The 23,401-nt window shown below is 52.2% G+C and overlaps 1 protein-coding gene across 4 annotated transcripts in view; it reads left to right on the forward strand.

Annotated features, from left to right (window-relative positions):
- Nucleotides 1–23,401, forward strand: part of LOC149370653 (phosphatidylinositol 4-phosphate 3-kinase C2 domain-containing subunit alpha-like) — an 81,558-nt gene that overhangs the window by 53,361 nt on the left and 4,796 nt on the right. For all 4 annotated transcript variants that reach the window (XM_089562608.1, XM_089562612.1, XM_089562603.1 and 1 more), the window contains one exon: nucleotides 22,248–22,420. In XM_089562608.1, the coding sequence (XP_089418734.1) occupies nucleotides 22,289–22,420 (132 nt within the window). In that variant the 5' untranslated portion in view covers nucleotides 22,248–22,288. The remainder of the gene's footprint in view (nucleotides 1–22,247; nucleotides 22,421–23,401) is intronic.

The raw sequence follows: 23,401 nt of genomic DNA on the forward strand, positions 1-23,401 counted from the left end.
GTACACCATGAGGGTAGGCGAAAGGACAGAGCGAAAGCTCTGCAGAAAAAATTAGCCAATAGACAGGAAGTGGTTTACACGGACGCGGCGGAATATGAAGGCAGAACGGGTTTCGTAGCCCTAGCGACCAGGGAGGGCGGAGACCGAGTCTCGTGCTGCAGCACCCAACAGAGAGATGCAACAGCGGCTGAAGAGGTAGCCATTGCGCTGGCTTTAACTCAACGGAATGTCAGGGTGATTATAACAGATTCCAAATCGGCTATCCGCAACTACAACGCAGGCAGGGTATCTGTCGAAGCAGTCAAAATTCTGAATGCCGGCCCGACACCGGCAGAACTAATTAACCTTGTTTGGACTCCTGCCCACGAGGGCCTCCGGGGAAACGAGACAGCACACGCATTGGCCCGAGGACTCACATACCGGGACCCCAATGCGGTCTCGTCGAGCAGAGAGCCCCTTCAGACGAGCGAGGAGCTGAACACGTACCAAGATATTCTTAGCCATTACAGATTAGGAAGACAGACATTACCTGGAGCATGCAAGGGCCTGAGCAAAAAGGAAGAGGTCATATGGAGAAAGTTACAGGCGGGAGTTTTTCCGAACCCACTCGCACTAAGCAGATGGCATCCGGCGATCCAAGACCCCAGGTGTAAACATAGTAATGAAATAGCAGACATGATCCACATGGTGTGGACATGCCCTAGCCACAACGAACCAGACAGGAACATAGAGTCCTGGGAGGCTTTAATGGCCAGCCAGAAAGAAGACGAACAAAAAGAAGTCATCCGTCTGGCCCTGGACACCGCTGAATCCCAAGGGATCCCAGCCTGCTGAAAGGGGAGGAAGATGACGGCGGTCAAGACTCGTCTTTTTCGCCCTCTGATTCCTTGACGGGTGCCAATAAAGTTATTTCATCATCATCATCATCATACAAAGGGACCATAGTCCCTCACAAAGACAAAAACAACAAGGCAACGACTAGTGTCGCTCGGTACAAACAAGCTATGAAACAAGAACACGACGGCGACTGCTGTCGCCGTTCACACAAAATCATTCACAGCACAGAATGTTCAAATGGTCCATAATGTCCAGGCATCGCGGGGGGAAGCACGCTCACTAAAAAAATTACCGACGATTACGTTACTTCCTAATGCGAAATTTGAGCGCAGCAAATAAGCTGTTTCACCTTTTCGATAGATTGAGGCAAAGAAATCGAGCAACACATGTATGCGCTATCACAGAATTTTTTTTTTATTTTTCACACGTATTCGCAATTTCGGCTCGGGCGGTGCACATATACAGATCCGCCGCCACCGATCTGGCTCTCTGATTGCCACCGCACAGGGGTTGCATTGGAGGAGGAGCGAAGAAAGGAATAAGTTCGAGCCGGCGCTTTGACAACCGGAGACTCGCAGGAAGAGGGGGGAGGGGGGCGGCGTGTACACCCAGCGGCAAACGATGGGGGCAGAAGCGCGCGCAGCAAGCCAACACCACCTGAGCAAGCGGACAACACGATAAAGGGAGGAGGGAAGAGATAGCAGCGACTGACTGATGCCGCTGACGCCGATAGCGCTGGGGGGATGAAAGGGGGGCGGAGCTGGTTACGAGGCCGACGCCGACGACGACGCGAAACCCAGGAACGGACGCCAAAGAGCTGCGCTCTAATACGATGAACGCGCACCGACACCGCGCACCACACACTCAATACCGCAGGAACCGCACCGTCACGCGGGAGAGTCACATGATCTAAACACGCCTGTTGAAACAGGCGCGCCCGAACCCTCTGCAGCATGGGGAACATGGCGCATTGAGGCCGGCCCTGCAAGGAAGCGACGCCTCTCTGGCGCCACAAAACAAAGGCCCCGACACACAGCAAGAGCCGCACAAATGCGCCGCGCGGCCTGGTGTGCGAGTCGAGGCTAACAAAAAACATGCGCGACATCAGCCTCCAAAAAGTGCGCGCTACGGCGCACTCAAAAAGCGCGTGTTCGAGGGTCTCTGTCGCACCGCACTGGGTACACCGAGAAGGAGGAGCGATGCCCCACGCGGCGATGCGGGCCGCCGTTGGGAAGACTCTCCAGCCTCGCAGCCAGCCGAAGTCGCGGACGTCTGGTGGTACCCAGTGCGACGTCAAGTCTCGCCACCGTACCCGCCTGCTCCGCTCTAGCTGTTCAGGTGTAGCCTCCTGGATGGCAAGGAGCTCGCAAACGCGGGAGGCCTGCGTCTGAGAGACGTCGACCTCGGGCAGGGTGGCAGTGAGTCTCGGCCGTCCGACAGACATACCGGAAGAACGCCGGCTGCCGTTCGGCTGAAGGACCTACTAGTTCACCAAAAAAGAGGCGCCGCGAAGTCCTGAGAAGGTAGGCGAGGAGCCCTCTTCCCGGGTAGTCGGTGGCGTCGACCAGGTCGCGGACGCCTCGAACAGCAAGCACGCTGCACATTGTGCGCAGGTTGGGCAGGCGGAACCCGCCCATGCGCGTGGGAAGACGGAGGAGCGCGCGAGCGACGGTCTCCGTTTTTCTCGCCCAGAAAAAACTGCCACAGAGAGTGGCCAAGCGACGCGTAAAGGTTCGCGGCGGACAAGCGACGCGAGCTATATAATAGAGCGGCGCGCACACCGATGACCTGATGATAAAAGCGCGTTCCGACAGCGACAGGCGGAAACGCGCTGCTTCTGTCAGGCGTCGCTCAGCGGTCGCTCTGAACTCGGTCCACGAGTCGCGGGCTACCTCCCCCGAGGAGAGGAACACGACTCCTAGCACCTTACAAGCCGGGACCCACTCCACCTCGCCCAGCAGGTCCGACGCGAAGGCCCCGAAACGCAGAGCCTTGCTCTTGCCCCTGTTGAGGAGGGCGCCGGACAGCTCGCTGTAACTGGAAAAAAGCCGTACAAACGCTACGAAGCTGTCCGCGTCCCTCAGAAACAAGGACACGTCGTCAGCGTACGTTGACACCTTCACCTGGCCCTGGCCAGGCAAAGGGAAACCGCGAATCGACGGAGACTCTGCTACGCGACGCAAGAGCGGGTCTAAACATAACACGAAGAGCATAGGTGACAGGGGACAACCCGGGCGAATACCGCGCTCTATCCCGAAACGTGCGGTCAACGCCCCGTTGAAGAGCAAGCAAGCTGTAAGATCGGAGTACAGCCGCTCCAACCGCTCTACGAACTCCGGCGGAAAGCCGAAAGCCCCGAGAACTCCAAAAAGGTATCGGTGCTCGACCCGATCGAAGGCTTTAGCCTGATCGAGAGAGGCAAAACAACCCGGAATTCCTGTTCTCGAGGTGAACGTGAACAAGTCACGCGTTAGTGCGAGAGACGAGAACACCGAGCGTCCAGGCACGCTGCAGGTCTGCGCAGGGCTTACGAGCACCGATAAAACATTACTCAACCTTTTAGCCAGCAGTGACGCCACGATCTTGTAGTCTGCGTTTAGCAGAGTGATCGGGCGCCACGCCTGCGGGTCGGATCGACACCCGCCGGGCTTCAGGATGAGCACTACGCGGCTCTCTCGAAAACACTCCGGCCTCTCGCCGTCCCTGACGAAGGCGTTCACCATCCGGAGGAGGTGATCCTCCAGGACGGTGTAAAACCTAGCATAAAAGCTGATGGGAATGCCGTCAGGGCCTGGAGCTGAGGCGGCGTTCATGCCCTTAACGGTGGCGAAGAGCTCTTCCGCGCCTACGGGAGCGCTCAGCTGCGCGCCGAGATCGCTCGGGACCTGCGGTAGCCTAGCGCAGAAACTACGGAGGGAGTCCGTGAAAGAGGCGTCGTCCCGCCTTTCGGCCTCGGAAGCAAACAGCTGCGAAAAGTGACGCGTAAATGCGTCAGAGATGTCATCCGCGCTGCTGCTCCTGGTACCGTCCGGCAAGACCTCCTCCACGCGGGCCTGTCGCTCCTCGTCATGACACACTCAAGAGAATTTTACAGTTCGCGACTAGCGTCGCTCGATTACGGAAAAGCGATCACTCAAGACACGACGGCGACTCCTGTCGCCCTGCAAACAAAAGTCATGACATGCAAGAGAATTTTATTGGACCCATGGTTACACGATAAGGGACCACAGTCCCTCAAAAAATACAAGAGTACAGTTCGCGACTAGTGTCGCTCGATTACGGAAAAGCGATCACTCAAGACACGACGGCGACTCCTGTCGCCCTGCAAACAAAAGTCATGACATGCAAGAGAATTTTATTGGACCCATGGTTACACGATAAGGGACCACAGTCCCTCAAAAAATACAAGAGTACAGTTCGCGACTAGTGTCGCTCGATTACGGAAAAGCGATCACACAAGACACGACGGCGACTCATATCGCCCTGCATTCTTCAACAGATATGAACGCACACTCCTCGTTGAGTCGAGCTTTACGCGAGGGCAATCCATTCAAGTAGAGAAAACATTCGGAGATGGACTGCTGCACAAGGGAAATATATAAAGTTTTCCTATTTGCTGTTTAGCGCCTATTGCATAAGCTAGCCCTATGTCTCACATCCTGCATTATTCTTTAACTTTGCTTTGCGCATTAGAACGGAAATTAATCCGAAATTTGGCCAAGTAATGCAAGGTTACCGCAAGCCATTTCGTGCCTACCTCGTAACAAAATTACGAGGAACTTTAGCGGCTAAAGTGGTGAAAGGCGAAAGCCTGAGTGCTGCATTCTGCTACGCGATTGTTCACTGCACATTTTGTTGGTGCATTAATTAACTGCCAATTAATGACGCTTAAGCTTCGCCTTTAGGAGTGGAATGCGACAGCGTGTTGTAGCGCTGCCACGGAGTCCACGGAACGCCACCACCCGTTCGGCACGATGCGTAGCCCTTTGAACGCAACGCTTTTTGAGGAAAGGAAATGGCGCAGTAATTCGGTTTGGTTTGGTTTTATGGGGTTTAACGTCCCAAAGCGACTAAGGCTATGAGAGACGCCGTAGTGGAGGGCTCCGGAAATTTCGACCACCTGGGGTTCTTTAACGTGCACTGACATCGCACAGTACACGGGCCTCTAGAATTTCTCCTCCAAAGAAATTCAACCGCCGCGGCCGGGATCGAACCCGCGACTTTCGGGTCAGCAGCCGAGCGCCATAACCACTGAGCCACCGCGGTGGCGCGCAGTAATTCACTGTCATACGATTTTCGACTAGTGTCTACCGAGATATGTGAGACAGTTAATGCGTAATTTCGTTTCCTCAAATACAATTTTCATTTTCTTCATTGCGGGCCCTCTTTGTCTTCTTTCACTCCCACTTTCTCCCTTCCTCTACGGTGCGGTTCAGGTTCCACCGAGCGCATTCACTGTCATCTCGGTGGACACCTGAACCGCACCGTAGAGGAAGGGAGAAAGGGGGAGTGAAAGAAGACAAAGAGGGCCCGCAATGAAGAAAATGAAATTTTTTTTTGAGGAAACGAAATTACGCATTAACTGTCTCACATATCTCGGTAGACACTAGTCGAAAATCATATTTGAGGAAAGGAGGTTGCGCAGTAACTGTCTCACATATTTAGGTGGACACCCGTCAAAATTCGCGCGCGGTGACGTCACGACAATTTGGACCAATCTGAAACGCGGACAAATACGCCTTGCTTGTCGGTAAATTGGTTTTTGAGGAAAGGAAATGTATCCGTCTGTCATATCTCTTTGGACACCGAAACCTCGCCGTAACGGGAAGGGAGGAAGATGGGAGTGAACGAAGACACCGTATTCACTAATCGCACCTTTGTTCATTCCAAACCACTCTGTGGCTCCCAAACTCTATTGCAGCAATTAAAAGTTTTCACCACCACCACCCCCGCTGCATGGTCGGCGTCCCTAGTCCGAGACACCGCATGACGAGGCCCCGTCTCTCGCCCGTTTCACCAGAGCCCTTTGGGACTCAAGCGAGGAGCAGTTGAGGAGGGCAGTCTCCCATGCCAGCTACAATACACTGCTATCGTGATCGTTCTTGCAGTAGTTTGTTTTGAAACGAAAAGCTTCACTACGAGGGTCGGAGTCGAGCTTCGCGTATGCCGTATGCCGCGACCGAGTGACGTCACGGAAAGGAAACGACGCCTCTCTCTCATGTCTCGGTGGACACCCGAACCGCGCCGTAAGGGAAAGAAAATGAAAAGAAAATTGGTTTTAAGGAAAGAAACGACGCCTTTCTCTCTCATATCTCGGATGGATGCCAGTGTTATGGACCTTAGGAACATAAACACTTGAGTGCAGTGGGGTCGTGCGGGGACCCTGGGTCGTGCCCCGAATTCCTGTTGTAATAAAGTTTTCTCTCTCTCTCTCTCTGGAAAATAATATGTAAGCGAGTTTGGACCGTGCAAGGTCTCAGGGCCACCGCACAGCCCTCACATTACGCGCATGTGTCCAGGCCACGTAGGGCCATGGCACTGGCACCCCGGTTCACACAGCGAAGTTGCGTGTCCTGATCCTGCGACGCAAGGAGGGCCTCCCATTCCTCCCATGTACCGATGGCGGGCTGTCCCTGCGGGGGAGGATCGGCAGGGCAGCCGAAGAGGATGTGGTCGAGTGTGAGCTGCGATTCCCCGCAGATAGTGCACTCTGGGGAAACAGGGCGGAAGTGTATACGATAGAAGCTGAGGGGTAGGAAGAGTTCGGGTCTGGGGTAGCCTCCAGAGGATTTGTTGGGAGTGGGATAGGCGGGGGTGGGGAGGGGGATAGAGTCGACGGGCAAGGTGGGCTTGTTGAGTCAGTTCTTAGAACGTGTGTGCCCCCTCCCTCGAGAAACCCCGTCTGGGGTCGCCATTTGCCCGGCAAATGGTGGTGGCGAAAATATTTTAATGAAATGGTTTAGGAGGTTGTAACGGTGGTTGGAGCTCTCAGTCCGGAACCCCATTGGCGTAGGCTGCTGTCCGCGCTCTTTCGATGAGTTGCTTTTGACTCTTTTCGTCCGAGCTGGACAAAGCGTCCTCCCACCCCTCCTGTGTTGGCTGGTTATTAACAGTGATCGCCTGATTTCGTTGGCAGGCCCATACCATATGGTACAGGTCCGCCTTCTCCCCGCAGAATTTGCATTGTGAGTCAAATGACTCCGGGTCTATGGCATGTAGTCTTCGTGGGTTGTTGTAAGTGTTGGTCTGTAGCTTTCGGAGGTGTTCCTCCCCTTTAGCTAGTGTCTTAGCCGGCGGAGGGTAGACCCGACTGGCGAAGTATGTCATTGTAAGTTAGTAGTGGGGTAGGAGGTTCCACGGCATCCGCACTGGGTGCCCGGGGGAGAAATGCTCGGGCTGAGGCATGTGCGCTCTCGTTCCCTGGGATGCCCTGGTGACCTGGTACCCATATTAAGTGTTTGTGCGTGGGTTGGTAGCCACGGATGTAGCTATCTTGCAGGATTTTAGCTGCTAGCGGTGCGACCCTGCCCCTGAGGTAAATGTCCTCGGGCGATATTATCGGCGGCCTCATTTCCGGGATTGCCAGAGTGAGCCGGCACCCCCACGAGCTTAATACGCCTATCGGAATTTAGGGTGCATATTCTCAATATCTGCCACGCGGGGGGATGGGCGCGTAGCGGGCGAGGTTAAGAATGGCTGTTTTGGAATCGCTAACTATATAGGCCGCATTGGTTTGGGCAATGGCTATTGCTATAGCTGCTTCCTCTGCTTCTTCCGGGGTACAAGAGGGTCTATGAAATGGGTAAGTGGGGGGGAGAGGCTGCTGGATGGTAAGCCACAGCTACTGAACGGTCCGGACCACACGCGGCGTCCACCCAGAGCACATCCTCTGAAGTGCCATATAAGGCGAAAGCCTTTAATGGCTCATAATGTCGTGACCAAGACGTGTTAGCAAATTTGTCCGCGTTTCAGATTGGTCGAAATGGTCGTGACGTCACTGCGCGCGAATTTTGACGGGTGTCCGCCGAAATATGTGAGACAGTTACTGCGCAATTTCCTTTCCTCAAATACAATTTCCGACTGGTGCCCACCCAGATATGGGAGATAGTTACTGCGTAATTTCCGTTCATCAAATACAATTTTCATTTTCTTCATTACGGCCCCTCTTTCTCTTTCTTCTTTCACTCCCACTTCCTTCCTTCCTGTACGGTGCGGTTCAGGTGTACACCGAGATGACAGAGAATTACAGCGCCATCTCCTTTCCTCAAAAAGCGTTGCATTCAAAGGGCAACGCATCGCGCCGAACAGGTGGGGGCGTTCCGTGCACTCCCTGGCAGAGCTACAACACGCTGTCGCGTTCCACTCCTAAAGGCAAATATTAAGCGTCATTAATTGGCCTTTCACCACTTTAGCCGCCAAAGTGCTTCGTAATTTTTCTTTATGCAGAGCTTTGGCTCGCGCGACTCGGCGGGATTGATGGTATTCAGGGTGGATATTAAGTGGACACCCGAACCGCGCCGTAAGGGCCTTAAGGAAAATGAAATGAAATGAAAATTGGTTTTAAGAAAAGGAAATGCAAGACAGCGCCGTATTCATTAGACGCGCCTTTGTTCATTCCTTCAGCCGCGCAACTCCATCTGACTCGAGATAACAGAGCAACAGCAAAAGTTGACATGCTTGGAGAAATTCAGGACAATGTAATTGTACCTAATTACCCAGGAATATGCATCCTATTAAGGCGAAAGCCTTTGATGCCTCATCGTTGTAAACAGGAGTTGCCGACAGAAATGTCACGCTTTTCAATTGGTCGAAATGGTCGGGACGTCACAGTGTGCGAATTTCAAACGGGATCAATTGTATTTTGACTTGGAACCATGCAGCCAATTAAAGGGATCGTATAGTGATGCTCCAAGTAAGCGGGACTGAGTTTAGTTAATTAACTGATTAGCCTAATTAACCTTTCTAGTCAGACCAGATAAATAAATAAAACCGAGTACGAAATTGGTCGAGTTGGGGAATCGAACCAAGGTCTCCGGAGTGCGCGACGAGCACGCTAACCACTCCGCCATGCCAGCTCGATAGTTTGGAATGAACAAAGGCGCGTCTAGTGAATACGATGTCTTCGTTCACTCCCATCTTCCTCCCTTCCCTTACGGCGAGGTTCAGGTGTCCACAGAGATATGCGCGACAAATACATTTCCTTTCCTCAAAAACCAATTTACCGACGAGCAAGCCGTAGAGCCGAACGGGCGATGGCGTTCTGTGGACTCCCTGGCAGCGTTGCAATACGCTATCGCGTTCCACTCTTAGAGGCGAAGCTTGACATCTCAACAACACATCAGTGAAACAAGCAGCAGCACCTCGCTTAAGGCTTCTGCCTCACCGCACTTTAGGACAACAAAGTGCCCCCCACCCCCTCTAAATTTTTTCATCACTTAGTGCGCCGGGCCAAACGGGCAAAGGCGCTAGAGAAACGCTTCCGCTCCTACAAAGACGAGGACGTGGTCTACGACCCCAGCTCACCTAGATCAGAGACCTCCAAAGCCATTACACGCTTAGTTCATTCCGCACAACAAGGTCAGGACATTATTCAAATACTTAGACAAATATTTTCCACACACCCCTCAACTAACCCCTGTACAATATGACGGATCTTGTAACTCTCAACTCGATGCCCCTATAGCCGAGGCAGAGGTTTGGGCAGCTTTACAGCAGCTCAGGACCACTTCAGCACCAGGTGCAGATCAAGTCACCAATAATGCTCTGAGAAATCTGGATGGCAAAACCGTCGCAGCCTTCACAGAATTCATGAATCAGCATTGGGAAGCTGGAATGCTCCCAGAACAGTGGAAACATGCCAGAATTACCTTTATACCTAAACCAGGCCAACCGTTAAACCTGCAAAATCTTCGGCCCATATCTCTAACTTCATGTGTGGGCAAGCTCATGGAGCATGTTGTCCTAAACCGTCTCATCCGACACATGGAAGAGAACAACATCTACCCCCATACCATGTTTGGTTTCAGATCCCACCTTTCAACACAGGATGTCATGCTACAGATCAAGGAAGACATACTTGATCCTTCGATTCCTCACCTTACCAAAGCACTTCTTGCTTTAGACTTAACCAAAGCATTCGATAATGTGCAACATTCGGCCATTTTACAAGCTTTGAGCTCCCTGCACGTGGGAGAGCTTACCTATGCATATGTGACAGCTTTCCTTACGGGCAGGACCGCGGAGTTCCAAATCGGATCAGTCACATCTCCTACCTTCCCACTAGGCAGCCGTGGCACGCCACAAGGTGCAGTTCTCTCACCATTTTTATTCAACATCACGCTCATCCCTCTTGCTCAAATCTTGTCTGAAATCCCCCACCTCTACCATTCCATCTATGCGGATGATATCACCGTCTGGACGAGCGCAGGAAACTGCGGTGAAATAGAGGAAACATTACAAAATGCAACAAACGCGGTCCAAAAGTATAGGCCTGGCATGTTCCCCTGCCAAATCAGAACTACTTCTAATCAGACCCCGATACCCGGATCCTGATCCGCCACAAATTGTCATCAAACTTGAAGACATTCCAATTCCAATTAAACCCGTCGTTAGGGTTTTGGGTATGCTCATCACGAATGACGGCTTCAACACGACCACCATTAAATCACTCCGCCGCACTGTACAGAATACGACTGCGATCATTCGTAGAATTAATAATAAACACCGAGGCATGAGGGAGGCAGACACGCGACGTCTCGTTCAAGCCTTCTGTATCAGCAAACTCATTTATACTCTCCCCTATCTGTATCTCACTCGGACAGAGGAGGAGCAGATAGATAGAATGATCAGGGGTATTTATAAGGCTGCCCTTCACCTCCCGAAGTCAACCCCCACCAGCAAATTCCTCAAACTAGGCGTGCATAACACCCTGGCAGAACTAATTGCAGCCCACCTCACGGGGCAATACTATCGCCTATCTCGAACACCTACCGGGCAGAATCTTCTGAAAAGAGTCAAAATCACCCTCGACGACCAAATTTCGGATCAGCATAACATTTCTCTAGACCTTGCAAAAAATCTTTATATTCCACCTCTGCCTAGAAACACTCATCCTGAGCATGACAAAGATCGTCGCACAGCTCGGGCAACAGCCCTACATAAACACTACGCTAGGGATCCAACAGTCACATACGTAGATGCTGCAGAATATTCTACCAGCTCAGCCTATGCAATCACGGTACTTAACCGCGATCATAATCCTTGCTCAGCTCTTACTCTCAATCGCGTTCAACATCCCGTCGAGGCTGAAGAAGCAGCTATAGCCCTAGCCATTACTCAAACAAATGCCAAATACATATTCTCGGATTCTAAATCAGCCATACGAAATTTCGCCAAACAACGGGTTCACACGCCAGCACATCGTGTTCTGAACAGTGTTATACCAACGAGTCGGCTCATCACACTCATTTGGGTTCGTGCGCATTGCGGACACCCGGGGAATACGGCTGCACACAATCACGCCCGAGGACTCGTCGACCGGGCGGTGGACGGCCTCCCCTCGTTCCGCAGTGCTAGGGAACGCATGATGACGTACCATGAAGTCACGCTTCTCTACCGGGGTTCCCGACTAGTTTACTCCCCTCCCCATAAATCGCTGAATAAGGCCGAGCAAGTTGTTTGGCGACGGATTCAGACAGACACTTTTCCGAACCCTTACCTGTATTCCCTCATGCACCCAGGGGACTATCATTCGTATTGAAAATTATGCCAACACCCTAAGGCGGATGCTCATCACATACTTAGGGCTTGCCCTAATACTCCAACTCCCCCTTTTCTGAGACTCGACAACCAGGAGAGATGGGAGGCCGTGCTGCACAGCTCACAGCCGTAGGTTCAGCTCCGGATGGTGACCTGGGCCACAGAGGTCGCCAGGGCCCATGGGCTCCTGGCCACCTAGCACGACCGCGAGGGCCCACATGATCCTGCAACCCCCTTATCCTTATTCCTATCCCCACCCTCAATGGCTTCCTTTTAAGGGTTGCTTGATAAAATGTTTTCCCTCCTCTACGTGGATGTCGCTGAGTATGGTAAGAGCACGATGACGCTCGCGGTCGTCAATAATAAACAACTCCTCAAAATAAGTGCCTCCATACTCTCGGGTAACCCAGAGACGGCAGAGGAAGCTGCCATAGCACTGGCTTGTAAACCTCCACAGGTCGGTATATCCTGGACTCCCTCGGAATCAGAATACCGGCCAACGACCCAACCCTCCTCGCCATCCCACGACCCCTTCACCAGGAGCTCCTCATCAGGCCGCTCCCGAGGAATATGCACCCGTCCCACCATGAGAAGCGCCGCAGAGCCCGTGCGAAGGCACTCCATCGAGCGTACGGCCCCGAGCCGGACGCCGTATGGGTGGACGCTGCCTGCACGGGTGATGAAGCGACAGCAGCTGTGGTGGACTCCTCTTCATCCACCCTCCTCATACTACCTCTCCCTCCAGACACCTCCCCAGAAGCTGCAGGGGAAGCCGCCATTGCACTTGCTATCACCCGCACGGAAGCCCGGTACATTTTAAGTGATTCTAAAACTGCGATTCTAAATTTTGCTCGAGGCCGAGTCCATGTCCCTGCTTTTGGCATACTAGACTCGCCCGATGCACCCCCGCCCCGCCAAGTTGAGCTGATATGGGTGCCCGCGCACTCCGGGAATCCCGGAAACGAGGCCGCCAACCTTTTAGCCCGAGGTTCTTTAAACCGGGCTCAGGTGCCCTCGGATCGGGGATTCACGAAGGAGCGCGTGCACTCATTCAGCGAGCTGACGCAGGCCTACAGAGCCTCACGCCAGCTCTACCCCCCGCCCCACCCCTCCCTAGATAACAAACACGCTATGCTCTGGCGCAGACTACAGACACACTCTCTTCCATCACCCCTTACCCTAGCCGACTATCATCCCTCCTTCCCCACTCCAGCATGCGCCCTTTGCCCAGAACTCTTCGCCTCTTCCCTCCACATCCTTTCCCTCTGCCCGGCGGACCCTCCCCCGCGGGACCTAGAGAACCTCAAGACCTGGGAGGACTGGGAGACCCTGCTGCGCTCGAAGGACCCGGCCGTGCAGACCATCGCAACCGGCCGGGCTGCCAGTGTTATGGACCTTAGGAACATAAACACTTGAGTGCAGTGGGGTCGTGCGGGGACCCTGGGGCGTGTCCCAAATTCCTTGTACAATAAAGATTTTTCTCCCTCTCTCTGTAGGCACAAAAGCGAGGTAGATCATCAGTGACTCCAAAGTTGCCATACTAAATTTCAGCAGGGGCCGGGTCTCCCCTCTAACGAATAAAATTCTAAGCCGTCATGTTATAGACAGGAAAATTACACTAGTCTGGACGCCAGCACGTGCATCCCTGCCGGGTAATAAGACGGCCCACGAGTTCGCCCGAGGCTTTTCCTTCCGTGCGTACCCGAGCGAGGTGGTCTTTACAGACAGGGATCGCATGGTGACCTACAGAGAAATTACACAGCACTATCGTTTGCAACGAGCTAGACTTCCTCGAGCGGATAGATCCCTGTCCAGATACCAAGCCATCAACTGGCGCCGGTTACAAACTTACACCTTTCCAAACCCAGCCCTCTGGAGTCTTATGCACCCAGGGCAATTTTCAGACCAATGCGCAAACTGCGAACTTAGGGCCACCTTGGACCACATACTATGGGAATGCCCTCATGCCCCCCCCCCCCCCCCCCCGCCCCCCAGGAGGGCCGAGGTATAAGCACGAAAGACCAATGGGAGACCTTACTACTGAGCTCCAACCCGGCGACTCAGCTACAACTCGTCCGACTGGCCGAAGCCGCCGCCGAGAGTCAAGACCTTTCGGCCGTCGTCTAGGCGGGTAGCCCTCTGGCTACCCTCTGTCTGTAGGACATTCAAAGTTTTCCTATCCTATCTTATCCGCGTGTTTACCACGGTTACTACGCATGCGCGTGGACGGCTATTGTCGTGTCCGGTCGCTGTGTTGAATGCAGCGAAAGACGCACACGGTACTTTAAGACTTCGTTTATTTAAAGCCGATGAGGGTGCGACCAGCGTCGACCGAGGCAGGAGCCGAACTGGCCGCCCGAAGAAAGGAGGGAGCTGAGAAGCGTCCACGGGAGGGAGTGGCTTCCCAGAACAGGAGGAGGGTGCGGGGACGCACCGTGGGGGGGCATCTGGTGACAGCGTGCGACGAGGGGCAAGCGGTCGTTAGGAGGAGATGCGAACTGTCGTTAGGAGGGGAATGCGAGTGGTCGTTAGGAGGGGGCGCACACACACAAAAGCAATAAGGGGACACAACACTTCCTTCCCCCTTAGAAAGTTGCCTGGTATCGTGCAGGGGGTCGGCGCTCACGCGTGGAGGCGCGCTGGCTTTGTGCGCTCGGGGGAGAAACACTTGTAGGCTGGCTGTTGTTCGCTGTGTCTCCTAGGTCTGTCCTGGGCGAAGTCTCTTCTTCCGGGAAGGGGTGCCAGGCTATGTGGGAAGATGGTGCACGTGCTCTCTTCGCTGGCGGACAGCTCTCAGACGGCGTCGTAAATCTACGCAGCTGGTTGAGATGTCGGCGTGCTACTGTGCCATGTATGTTGACGAGCCAAGAGCGCAGGCCTATGCGTCTGACAATTGTAGCTTCCTCCCAGCGTGGCTTTTTCAGAAACTGTCGGGCGAGGACGCGCTGCCCCTCATTAAGCGTGCCGCAGCGCGGAATTGCTTTTTCTTCCCGGAACGTCTCTGCCTTTGGCTCGGGGAGGATGGCTGTGAGCTGGGTTCGCATTTCACGCTCGAACATCATTTTCGAGGGGGTCTCGCCTGTTGTGCTCTGAACCGTCGTGTGCTGCTTGAAGAGAAAGCGCGCAAGGCGGCGCTGCAGCGAGCCTGTCTGATCTCTTTCAAGGGCGCGTTTTAGCTCGGCTACGTAGCGCTCGGCTTGTCCGTTTGTCGCTGGGTGGTAGGGGGCCGATGTAACTGATGAGATCCCGTTGTCGCGATAAAACTTGAGGATCTCCGCAGACACAAACGGTGTTCCGTTGTCCGACACTACCTTGCGCGGCAGGCCGAACGTTGCAAATAGTGATCGGAGGTTGTCAATGACTGCTGCCGAAGTCGTCTGTCCCATTTGCCTTATCTCAAGCCACTTTGTGTAGGCATCTACGACCACAAGGAAAGTGCAGCCCTCAATTGGTCCTGCAAAATCAATGTGCAGTGTGTGCCATGGTGTGTCTGGCTTTTCCCATTCTGGGACAGGAGCTTTCGGCGGGGCGCTCCGGCTGCTCTGGCAAGGCTTGCATTCTCGCACCACTGTTTCGATGTCGTTGTCAATGCCAGGCCACCACATGTAGCTTCTGGCACACTTTTTCATTGCAACGATGCCCCGATGTCCGGCGTGGATGAGAGACATAGCTTGTGCGCGTAGTTCTCTCGGCATCACAACTCGGGACCCAAATATGATGCAGCCGCGATGGGTGCTCAACTCTGTAGCTCGCCTGCGGTAAGCGTCGAAGTTGTCCCCTTTGAGTTTATGCACGTTGCCTTGTTGAACAGCTGTGTAAACTAGCCGGAGAGCTGCGCACTTCTGCGTAGATGCTGCAACTGTGCCTGCTGTAAGCGGAGGTTCTGGCAGTGCTTCGAACATCAGAACGTCTCCTGGTGGAAATGGTTCGTCAACAGTTGCGTCTAGTGGCAGACGGCTTAGCGCATCGGCGTTTTGATGTTTACCAACCATGTTCTGGCTCGGCGTCTGGTGTATGCCGCATATCATCACGCCTAGTGGAGAAAACCAGTTTCTCCCTAGAAGGCTTGATCCTGTGCCCTTCACAACAAGCAGAGGTAGCGTATGGGTCTGGCCGTTGTAGTTAACCTGCACGTTGGCAGAGCCCAATAGTGGCAGATTCTGTCCTGACCACGTTCGCAGGTGCGTGTCGTCTTGTTGCAGGGCGGGTGCGTCAGATGGCCATGAAGTTCGGAACGTGTCCTCACTGATCAGAGTACAGGCTGCGCCGGAGTCCACCTCGAACTTAATCAGCTGGTGATGTACGCTTACTTCTGTAAAAATCTTCGGTCGCGTGCCGAGATTCATGGTGTTCAGGTCGTACAACACAGATGGTGTTGCTGATGTTGTTCCATGGAGATCAGATAGCGGCGTATTCTCTGAGGCGTTGACGCTGTGACTAGGCTGGGAAGGTGACTTTATCTTGGCAAGTCTCCGTTTCGTAATGCATGCTCTTTCGATATGCCCTCGCTTGTGGCAAAAATTACACGTGGCTGACTGGAATCGACATCCCTGGGGGTTGTGTTGGTCGTCACACCGCCAGCAGCGTTGTGCCTTTTTGACCGATTTTACAACAACAGAAGGCTTGCGCACCTGGTTGCTTGTCTGGTGTACCGGCTCGGTGTTCCGGCGAATCCCTCTCTGCTGGTGACCGGCGCTCTCCGCTCGAACGGCGATGTCGTAAGCTTTGCTGAATGTGAGGTCCTTCTCAGCGAACAGGCGCTGCTGCAGTGACTCGTCACTCAGTCCGCACACAAATCTGTCGCGTAACATCACGTCCAAGGGAAGCATGGTGGTGTTAGCAGAAGAAGCTGCGTCTCCCTCCTGCCCGGTAGCTGTTGTCGACAGCGTTCCAAAATTGCAGTCGGCAGCGAGCTTCTTGAGCGCGGCTACGTAGGCGCTCACAGTTTCTCCTCCCAGTTGATCTCGTCGTTGGAAGCGAGCCCGGCTGTAGACCTCGGATGGCCTTGGGTCGTAGTGCTTTTGCAGCGCTTTTACGATGTCGTCGTAAGACACTGCCGCTGGTGTGCTTGGCTGAATAAGGGCGCAGACAGTATCGTAGGTCTGCTTCCCGCACAGCGTCAGCAGGTTGGCCCTCTTCAAGGCTGGGTCTGTGATGTTGTTAGCTTCAAAGTAGAACTGAAGGCGTCCAACCCACGATGACCACGATGAGCCGTTGAACTCTGGTATCTGATTGGGAAACCCTCGCGTAGCCATGGCTTGTCAATAGCGTTGCGTAGCGCGGGTCGAATCCACTTTCTCGTCGCCACTGTCGTGTCCGGTCGCTGTGTTGAATGCAGCGAAAGACGCACACGGTACTTTAAGACTTCGTTTATTTAAAGCCGATGAGGGTGCGACCAGCGTCGACCGAGGCAGGAGCCGAACTGGCCGCCCGAAGAAAGGAGGGAGCTGAGAAGCGTCCACGGGAGGGAGTGGCTTCCCAGAACAGGAGGAGGGTGCGGGGACGCACCGTGGGGGGGCATCTGGTGACAGCGTGCGACGAGGGGCAAGCGGTCGTTAGGAGGAGATGCGAACTGTCGTTAGGAGGGGAATGCGAGTGGTCGTTAGGAGGGGGCGCACACACACAAAAGCAATAAGGGGACACAACAGCTATATAATGCGCTTGCCAGAGAATAGGCGTGCGCATGCCATACCATGGAAGGAGAAGACAGAGAGGCTGCTGCTAGACGACGCAGAAAAACTGGGAGTTCGACAGATGCAGAAGAGCTAGCTCGGGAGTTGGCTGAAAAGCGGCGAAGATATGAAAAGCTCAAAGCTAAAAGAGCGGCCAAAACGCCCCAAGAGAGGGAATAAAGCCTCGCTGAACGACGTCGAAAAGAAGCCGAACAACGGCTTTTGGCCGCGTCCACGCCCAGTGGGAGCAGCCAAATGAGGGAAGACGATGGAACAACTATGCTTTGGGTGTTGCGTTTTCGCTTCTGATATCCAGGCTTAACCGAGCTAAGCCACGGCCAAATTTTCAAGCATGAAACGCTTTTAGCTCCCCTTGAGGTGACGCCTAGCCAAAACCGAGAGCCAACATCCGGGCACCGATTTGCCGTCAATCGGTCAAGGCGCTCGTCTACTGACCAGGAGTACCCGGGTTCGAACCCGACCTCGGGGGCCGCGTATCGATGGTGGCGGAACGCAAAAGGCGCCCGTGTGTTGTGCGATGGCAGTGCTCGTTAAAGATCCCCAGGTGGTCGAAATTATTCCGGAGACCTCCACTACGGCACCTCTTTCTTTCTTCTTTCACTCCCACCTGCCTCCCTTCCCTTACGGCGCGGTTCAGCTGTGTCCGCCGAGATATGCGAGACAGATACTGCGCCAATTCCTTTCCTCAAGGAAATGGCGCAGTACCTGTCTCGCATATCTCAAACCAATTTAATTTTACGTTATGTTGGTATTCACGCTGGCGATGACTGACGCACCTACCGCATCGGTCAATGTAGACCGATAGCTTAAGGAGATGGAGTCAACTCCGATGGGAGTGCACGGCTCAAACTTCAGCCTGTGGCTCGTGGTACATGCGCTTCCCTCTCTGTTAGGCAGATTTAGAAGATTGCAAAGCCTAGAGAGCTTGTTAGGTGCGGATCATGACATCTGTGCACGTTGGCGCGTTGCTCGATTCTTTTGAGATGGTGAGAGAAATTATGGATGTAAGGAATGGTGGTGCGCATTCTTTTTTCTTCTATCTGTTTTCTTGGAGGAGAGCTCTGCGACGAATCCTTTCAAGCTAGCTGGTTCTTAGCTTTTAGGTTCCCTGCCTCGGATATTAAGACATAGGAGGAAACATAGGAGGACGCCCTCACGAGGGCGCGCCCTCGTGAGGGTGCTTACATATCTGGTCAAGACAGGTCTCCTGCCGTCATGAAACAAGCGCTGACATTTCGATAAATATCAGTCGCTACTTAAAACAACTCGTCATCATTTCTCCAGTCCCGACCTGCCTATTATGTTAACCAATAAATCTCATTGCTTCTGGCGCATCATCAATATGAGTTCCTACCCTGAAACAGTAATAATAAATACGGACGGCGAAGCTGTCATTGAAAATGAGTGCGCACAGCTTCTTAACAGCGCATTTTCGTCTGTGAATTCACCTATGAAGACATTAGTTATTCGCCCATATTGTAGCCATTTTCCAACACTTCCATGCCAGAATATTTCAGCAACGAGTCTGGCATTCTTGCTCTATTGAAAACTTCAGAATTACTACTATCTCTGATCATCTCGGTTTTAATAATAAGACACTTAAAAACGCCTCTCTGAACCTGTATCATGTGTAGACAGCACTATTTTCACCGTCATTATCACCTGGTATTATTCCTCATGACTGGCGTACAGGGAAATCAATAGCAATTTTTAAATCCGATGAACGCACTATTCCTTTTAACTATCGTCATACCTCATTAGCTAGCAGCATCTGTAAACTCCTCCAGTACGTCATGCATACTCAGTTCGTTAATTACCTTAGGCAGCACGATATCATTTCTGCAAACGCACAACTCGCTGTATTTACTAACGATATATTTTCCGCAATAGACTCTGGATTAGAGGTCGACACAGTGTTTCTTGATTTTCCCAAAGCTTTTGATCGCGTCCCTCACCACAGGCTTCTAATCCAATTCTCACATTTAAATATTCACCCTAATGTTCTCTCATGGATAAACAGGTCCTTTCGAATAGACAATAATTCACCTGTGTCAATGGCTGTAACTCTTCGGTCACCGTAACACCTGGAGTCCGCCAGGGCAGCGTACTTGGGTCCCTACTTTTAATTTTTATTAATTACATGTCTAAGTGTTGGTTCATCTCGAATCGTATTGTTATATGACTTATTTGCATATGACAGTTATATGACTGTGTGATACATCGTACGTTACTAGTGACACTGCCAATCCTTTCAAATTGACCTTGATGCAGTGACTGCTTGGTGTTCAACCTGGATAATGTCACTAAATGTATCTAAAACAGAGATAATGTCCTTTAACACTCGCTCCATACGAAATCTTACAGCCTACTTTCTTAATAGTGCTAGCGTAGAACTTGCGACACCTCACACCGCATCTCATATCCCTGTCGTGATGCGACTACCGTGTCATATCCACAACGCTGAGCTCATACAGCGTACGCCACCGCCTATACGCGCGCCTATGGGAACTCGTTCGCGCCCTCCTAAGTAGAGGTATGACGTCGGCATGACGTAGAGGCCTGAGCGCATGCTCGTAGGTACACAGAGCGCTGACACATATGCTGCTCACACCACTTACCCCCTTCCACTTAGCTTCTTTCATTCGCAGCGCAAGCGCAGCACCAAGCAAGCGCGTCACCCTCTCACTTGAAACTCCATACTGCTTTGGGCCATCAACAGTGCACACAAAATCTGACGGCTATGAGTATAACGAACCCTTTACCATCAGTACAATAAGAGCTGACCGCCCCCTTCAGCTAAGACAGAAAAAATTTTATCATTCCAACGCCAATGGAATAGGTGTACAATTGAGCTTTGTACACAAAATTTCGTTTTTTTTTTTTAAACGAGCCTCATGTATGCATGTTATCTTGCGCAGTGCGCCATTTCGGTGGACTTGTAATGCAACTTTAGCGAAAACTTATTACTACCGTCGATAAATTTAGCACGTTGCGTCTACAGTTGCAACGTGTGACGAGTCAAAGCGATGGCCACGGAGTGCCTCCCATGATCAGCTTTCGCCCTAGAAGTCTGTTAACGTCTCTTCTTGAAACATACATGTGCCTGTGGTGTCGGTTTACGCTTCTGGTGAAAACGGTCAAAACCACTCATAAATCTATTGTCGAACTGTACAGCAGCGGGGAAGCTCATTAACTTTTCTTAACCAGTTATTCTACTGGCGCTATGTCCCGCATTTGTCAATGACTACTCGTCGACGTTCTGTCCGGGGGCACACATACGCTTTTCGTAGTTTTCTTTTTTGTTTGTTTGTTTTGTTTGTTTGTTTGTTTGTTTGTTTGTTTGTTTGTTTGTTTGTTTGTTTGTTTGTTTGTTTGTTTGGGCGCACTTGGACCGAAGGACTGCTCTCCGGCGTCGGTTTCGATCTCCAGATCAGTCGGAGCTCTTCATATTCGCCGTTAAGTTCGTCCTCGCTCTCTGTTTCAACGTCAGAGAGACTGAAGTACGGCTCAAGAGAATCCCCTGCAATCAGGTGATTTCGCTTTCCTGGTAAAAGGTACAGGCGAAGGCTCTCTCAGATTCTTTAGCAGCAGATGACCCCGCTCAAGAATTGTCAGGATTAACAGTAATCAACTTCCGAACGCAGTGCATTCGGTATTGCCTAACGCGGTAGGGTATGAAACCCCGTGAGCAAAAACAAGCCTGCAACATTCTTCATAAATGCATTCACTGCGTGATCGAAGTAAGATTTCTGCCTACCATACACGAAGATCACTTTCAGCGCTGAAGGGATCAGAAATGAGAAATCAGAATGGTTCATATAGCCAGCGGTGACCCGAAATAAAAAGAAATAATTCAAGACTGCAATCTCTCGATCGTGCGACTTATAATTAGTACACTATTGTTATCGCTAAACATATAGAACTTAGGCCATCGCACACCAGCAGTATAGCTTAAGGCGTTTTAGCTGGATTGTACCAAGTGGGACTTTTATATGCCGCTGTCCAACAACGGGTCCAAGAAGGCCACTTAATTCTATTCCTACATCTGTGGCTGCTTAAAAGAAGCCGCATATATTTTTCCTTATCCCTATAATGCCGTTTTGTCGAAGTATTTTTTCCCCCGAGTCTTTATCTGCGGGGAAGTCGGAAACTCACATCAGAAGTGCATGCAATGTTTTCCAGCTCCACAAACGATAAACGTTAGGCCAGTGCCTTCCTCGGGTCGTTTGTCATATAGGGCCATTTGCGCAGTGTGGCTTAGGCGCACAGTGAGCGCCCGTTTCGAGGATCGCCGAAATTCTAGGAATTCCGCAAGCGGCAGACACGCTCGTCAGATAAATTGTTTCTTGCAATGATAGCGTTGCATTCCGCCGTGATAGGACAGAAGCTGCAGGGGGGAACGGGAGTAGATGTCCCGTGCCAATGGCGGAGCTTAGGGGAGCGAAGTGCATTACCGCATAGCACCTCTTAGGCGCTCGCCCTGCTTATGGTCCAGTACAGGGCATACAATCCGAAGGTACGAAGTGACAGCGTCGCTGCTGCCAAGCGGCCGCTAGCGGCGTCTATACACTTTGTGTTTGTTGTCACTGCCTTAATTGTCTTGGAATTGCCGTATCGCGCTGTTTTGTCGTAACCACGAACCACTAACGGCTAGCCCAGCTCGCAGTTTTAATGAAACATGTTTTGTAATGCAATCAGTACATTTTTGATATCGTGTAACGTAAACGCTCCCCTCACTTCTCGCAATGCCTTGCCTGGCTGTAGTATGGGGGTGGGGGGGGGGCTGTAAAGGCTTCTTGTGTTGCTCGTGTAATACGTAATAGGAACGCCTGGTTATTGACGGGTGTGACTCAGTGAGCAAGAAATATGGTAATGTGATCACTCCCACTGTACTCCAAGCGCAAGGATAAAAGACTTCTTAACTTTGAACGTCTTTTTCCACCCGTCTTTCGTGCCCAGGCCTGCGGCGGTTCAAGCTGGTGCCGAGGGTTCGAGCCATCATGAGCCTCACCCCGAAGGCACCGACGGCGCCTTCGCACCGGTTCCGGTTCATTCCGGGCCAGTTGATCCGGAAGCGGCCCAACCACCACAGCCGAAAGCTGCTTGAAAAGCTCGAGAAACTCATATCGCAGGTGAGGTCTCATTACGGACGTTCTGCCACCCTTGAGGTGTAAAATCGTCTCAGAACATCTTTTCTGATTGATGCTTCAGGAGATTAGTAAGGGCAGGCTTGACTAAAGGCAAAACTCGAGAGCTATCGGACACTATTTCTCCGCAACATTTTAACGCATTTTCACGCGATAGCGTTAGAGGCCCCGTTACGCAGAAAGTCCGGCGTCAGCGTTGTCGGCGTTGTGAGCGATGAACAGGATAGCGTAGGGTGGCCCAGGCAGCCAATCCCGGAGAAGCAATCTAGGTGGACAGCAAGGTCACGTAACCTTGTGGGGTCATCACAACCTACCCACCGGATTGCGAGAAAGCTAACCACATTGACAGGTGGTTGGGAAGAGCAACTTGAGTCGCACAAGATCCACAGATGGCACCGCCTGCCATCGCAAGGCAGCGGCGCATCCCTTAACCACGGCACCACAGCGCCAGGAGCGCTACGATGACTCCAGGGATATATGAATATATGGTCATTGAAAATGACCATATAGGGATGTATGGTGGTAAAGGCTATATGGTAATTGAAAATAACCTATTACGAATATATGGGCATCAACCCACTAAAGCTATCGCGTGCGTATGCTGAAGCGTATGTATCGCGTCATGTCCTTAAGGCGGAGCTGAAGTGTCCCCTACAATTCTTGTTATTAAGCATGAAATGATTTTAGCTCCCGTTGTCGGCATTGTGGTGACGTCACGCCGAGACCGAGAGCCATCATCCGGGCTCTGAAACGAGAACATCCGGGCACCGTACGAGACAAAGAGTTTCAACGAGACTCTCTAAGCCCTCCTACGGGACCGGCATACAAGCGCCGGTTGCTCTCCAAACGAGTCACAAAAAATAACTGCTGCCAGTGTCTTCTCATTGTTTATCAAGATATCAGTCGAGCTGTGCATTTGATAATGCACGGAATTATAATTTCCGATTTCTAATAACGTGTGCAAAA

Source organism: Amblyomma mixtum, chromosome 1 (genome assembly GCF_055824585.1).
Source record: "Amblyomma mixtum isolate Tamu chromosome 1, ASM5582458v1, whole genome shotgun sequence".
Taxonomy (NCBI): Eukaryota; Metazoa; Arthropoda; class Arachnida; order Ixodida; family Ixodidae; genus Amblyomma; species Amblyomma mixtum.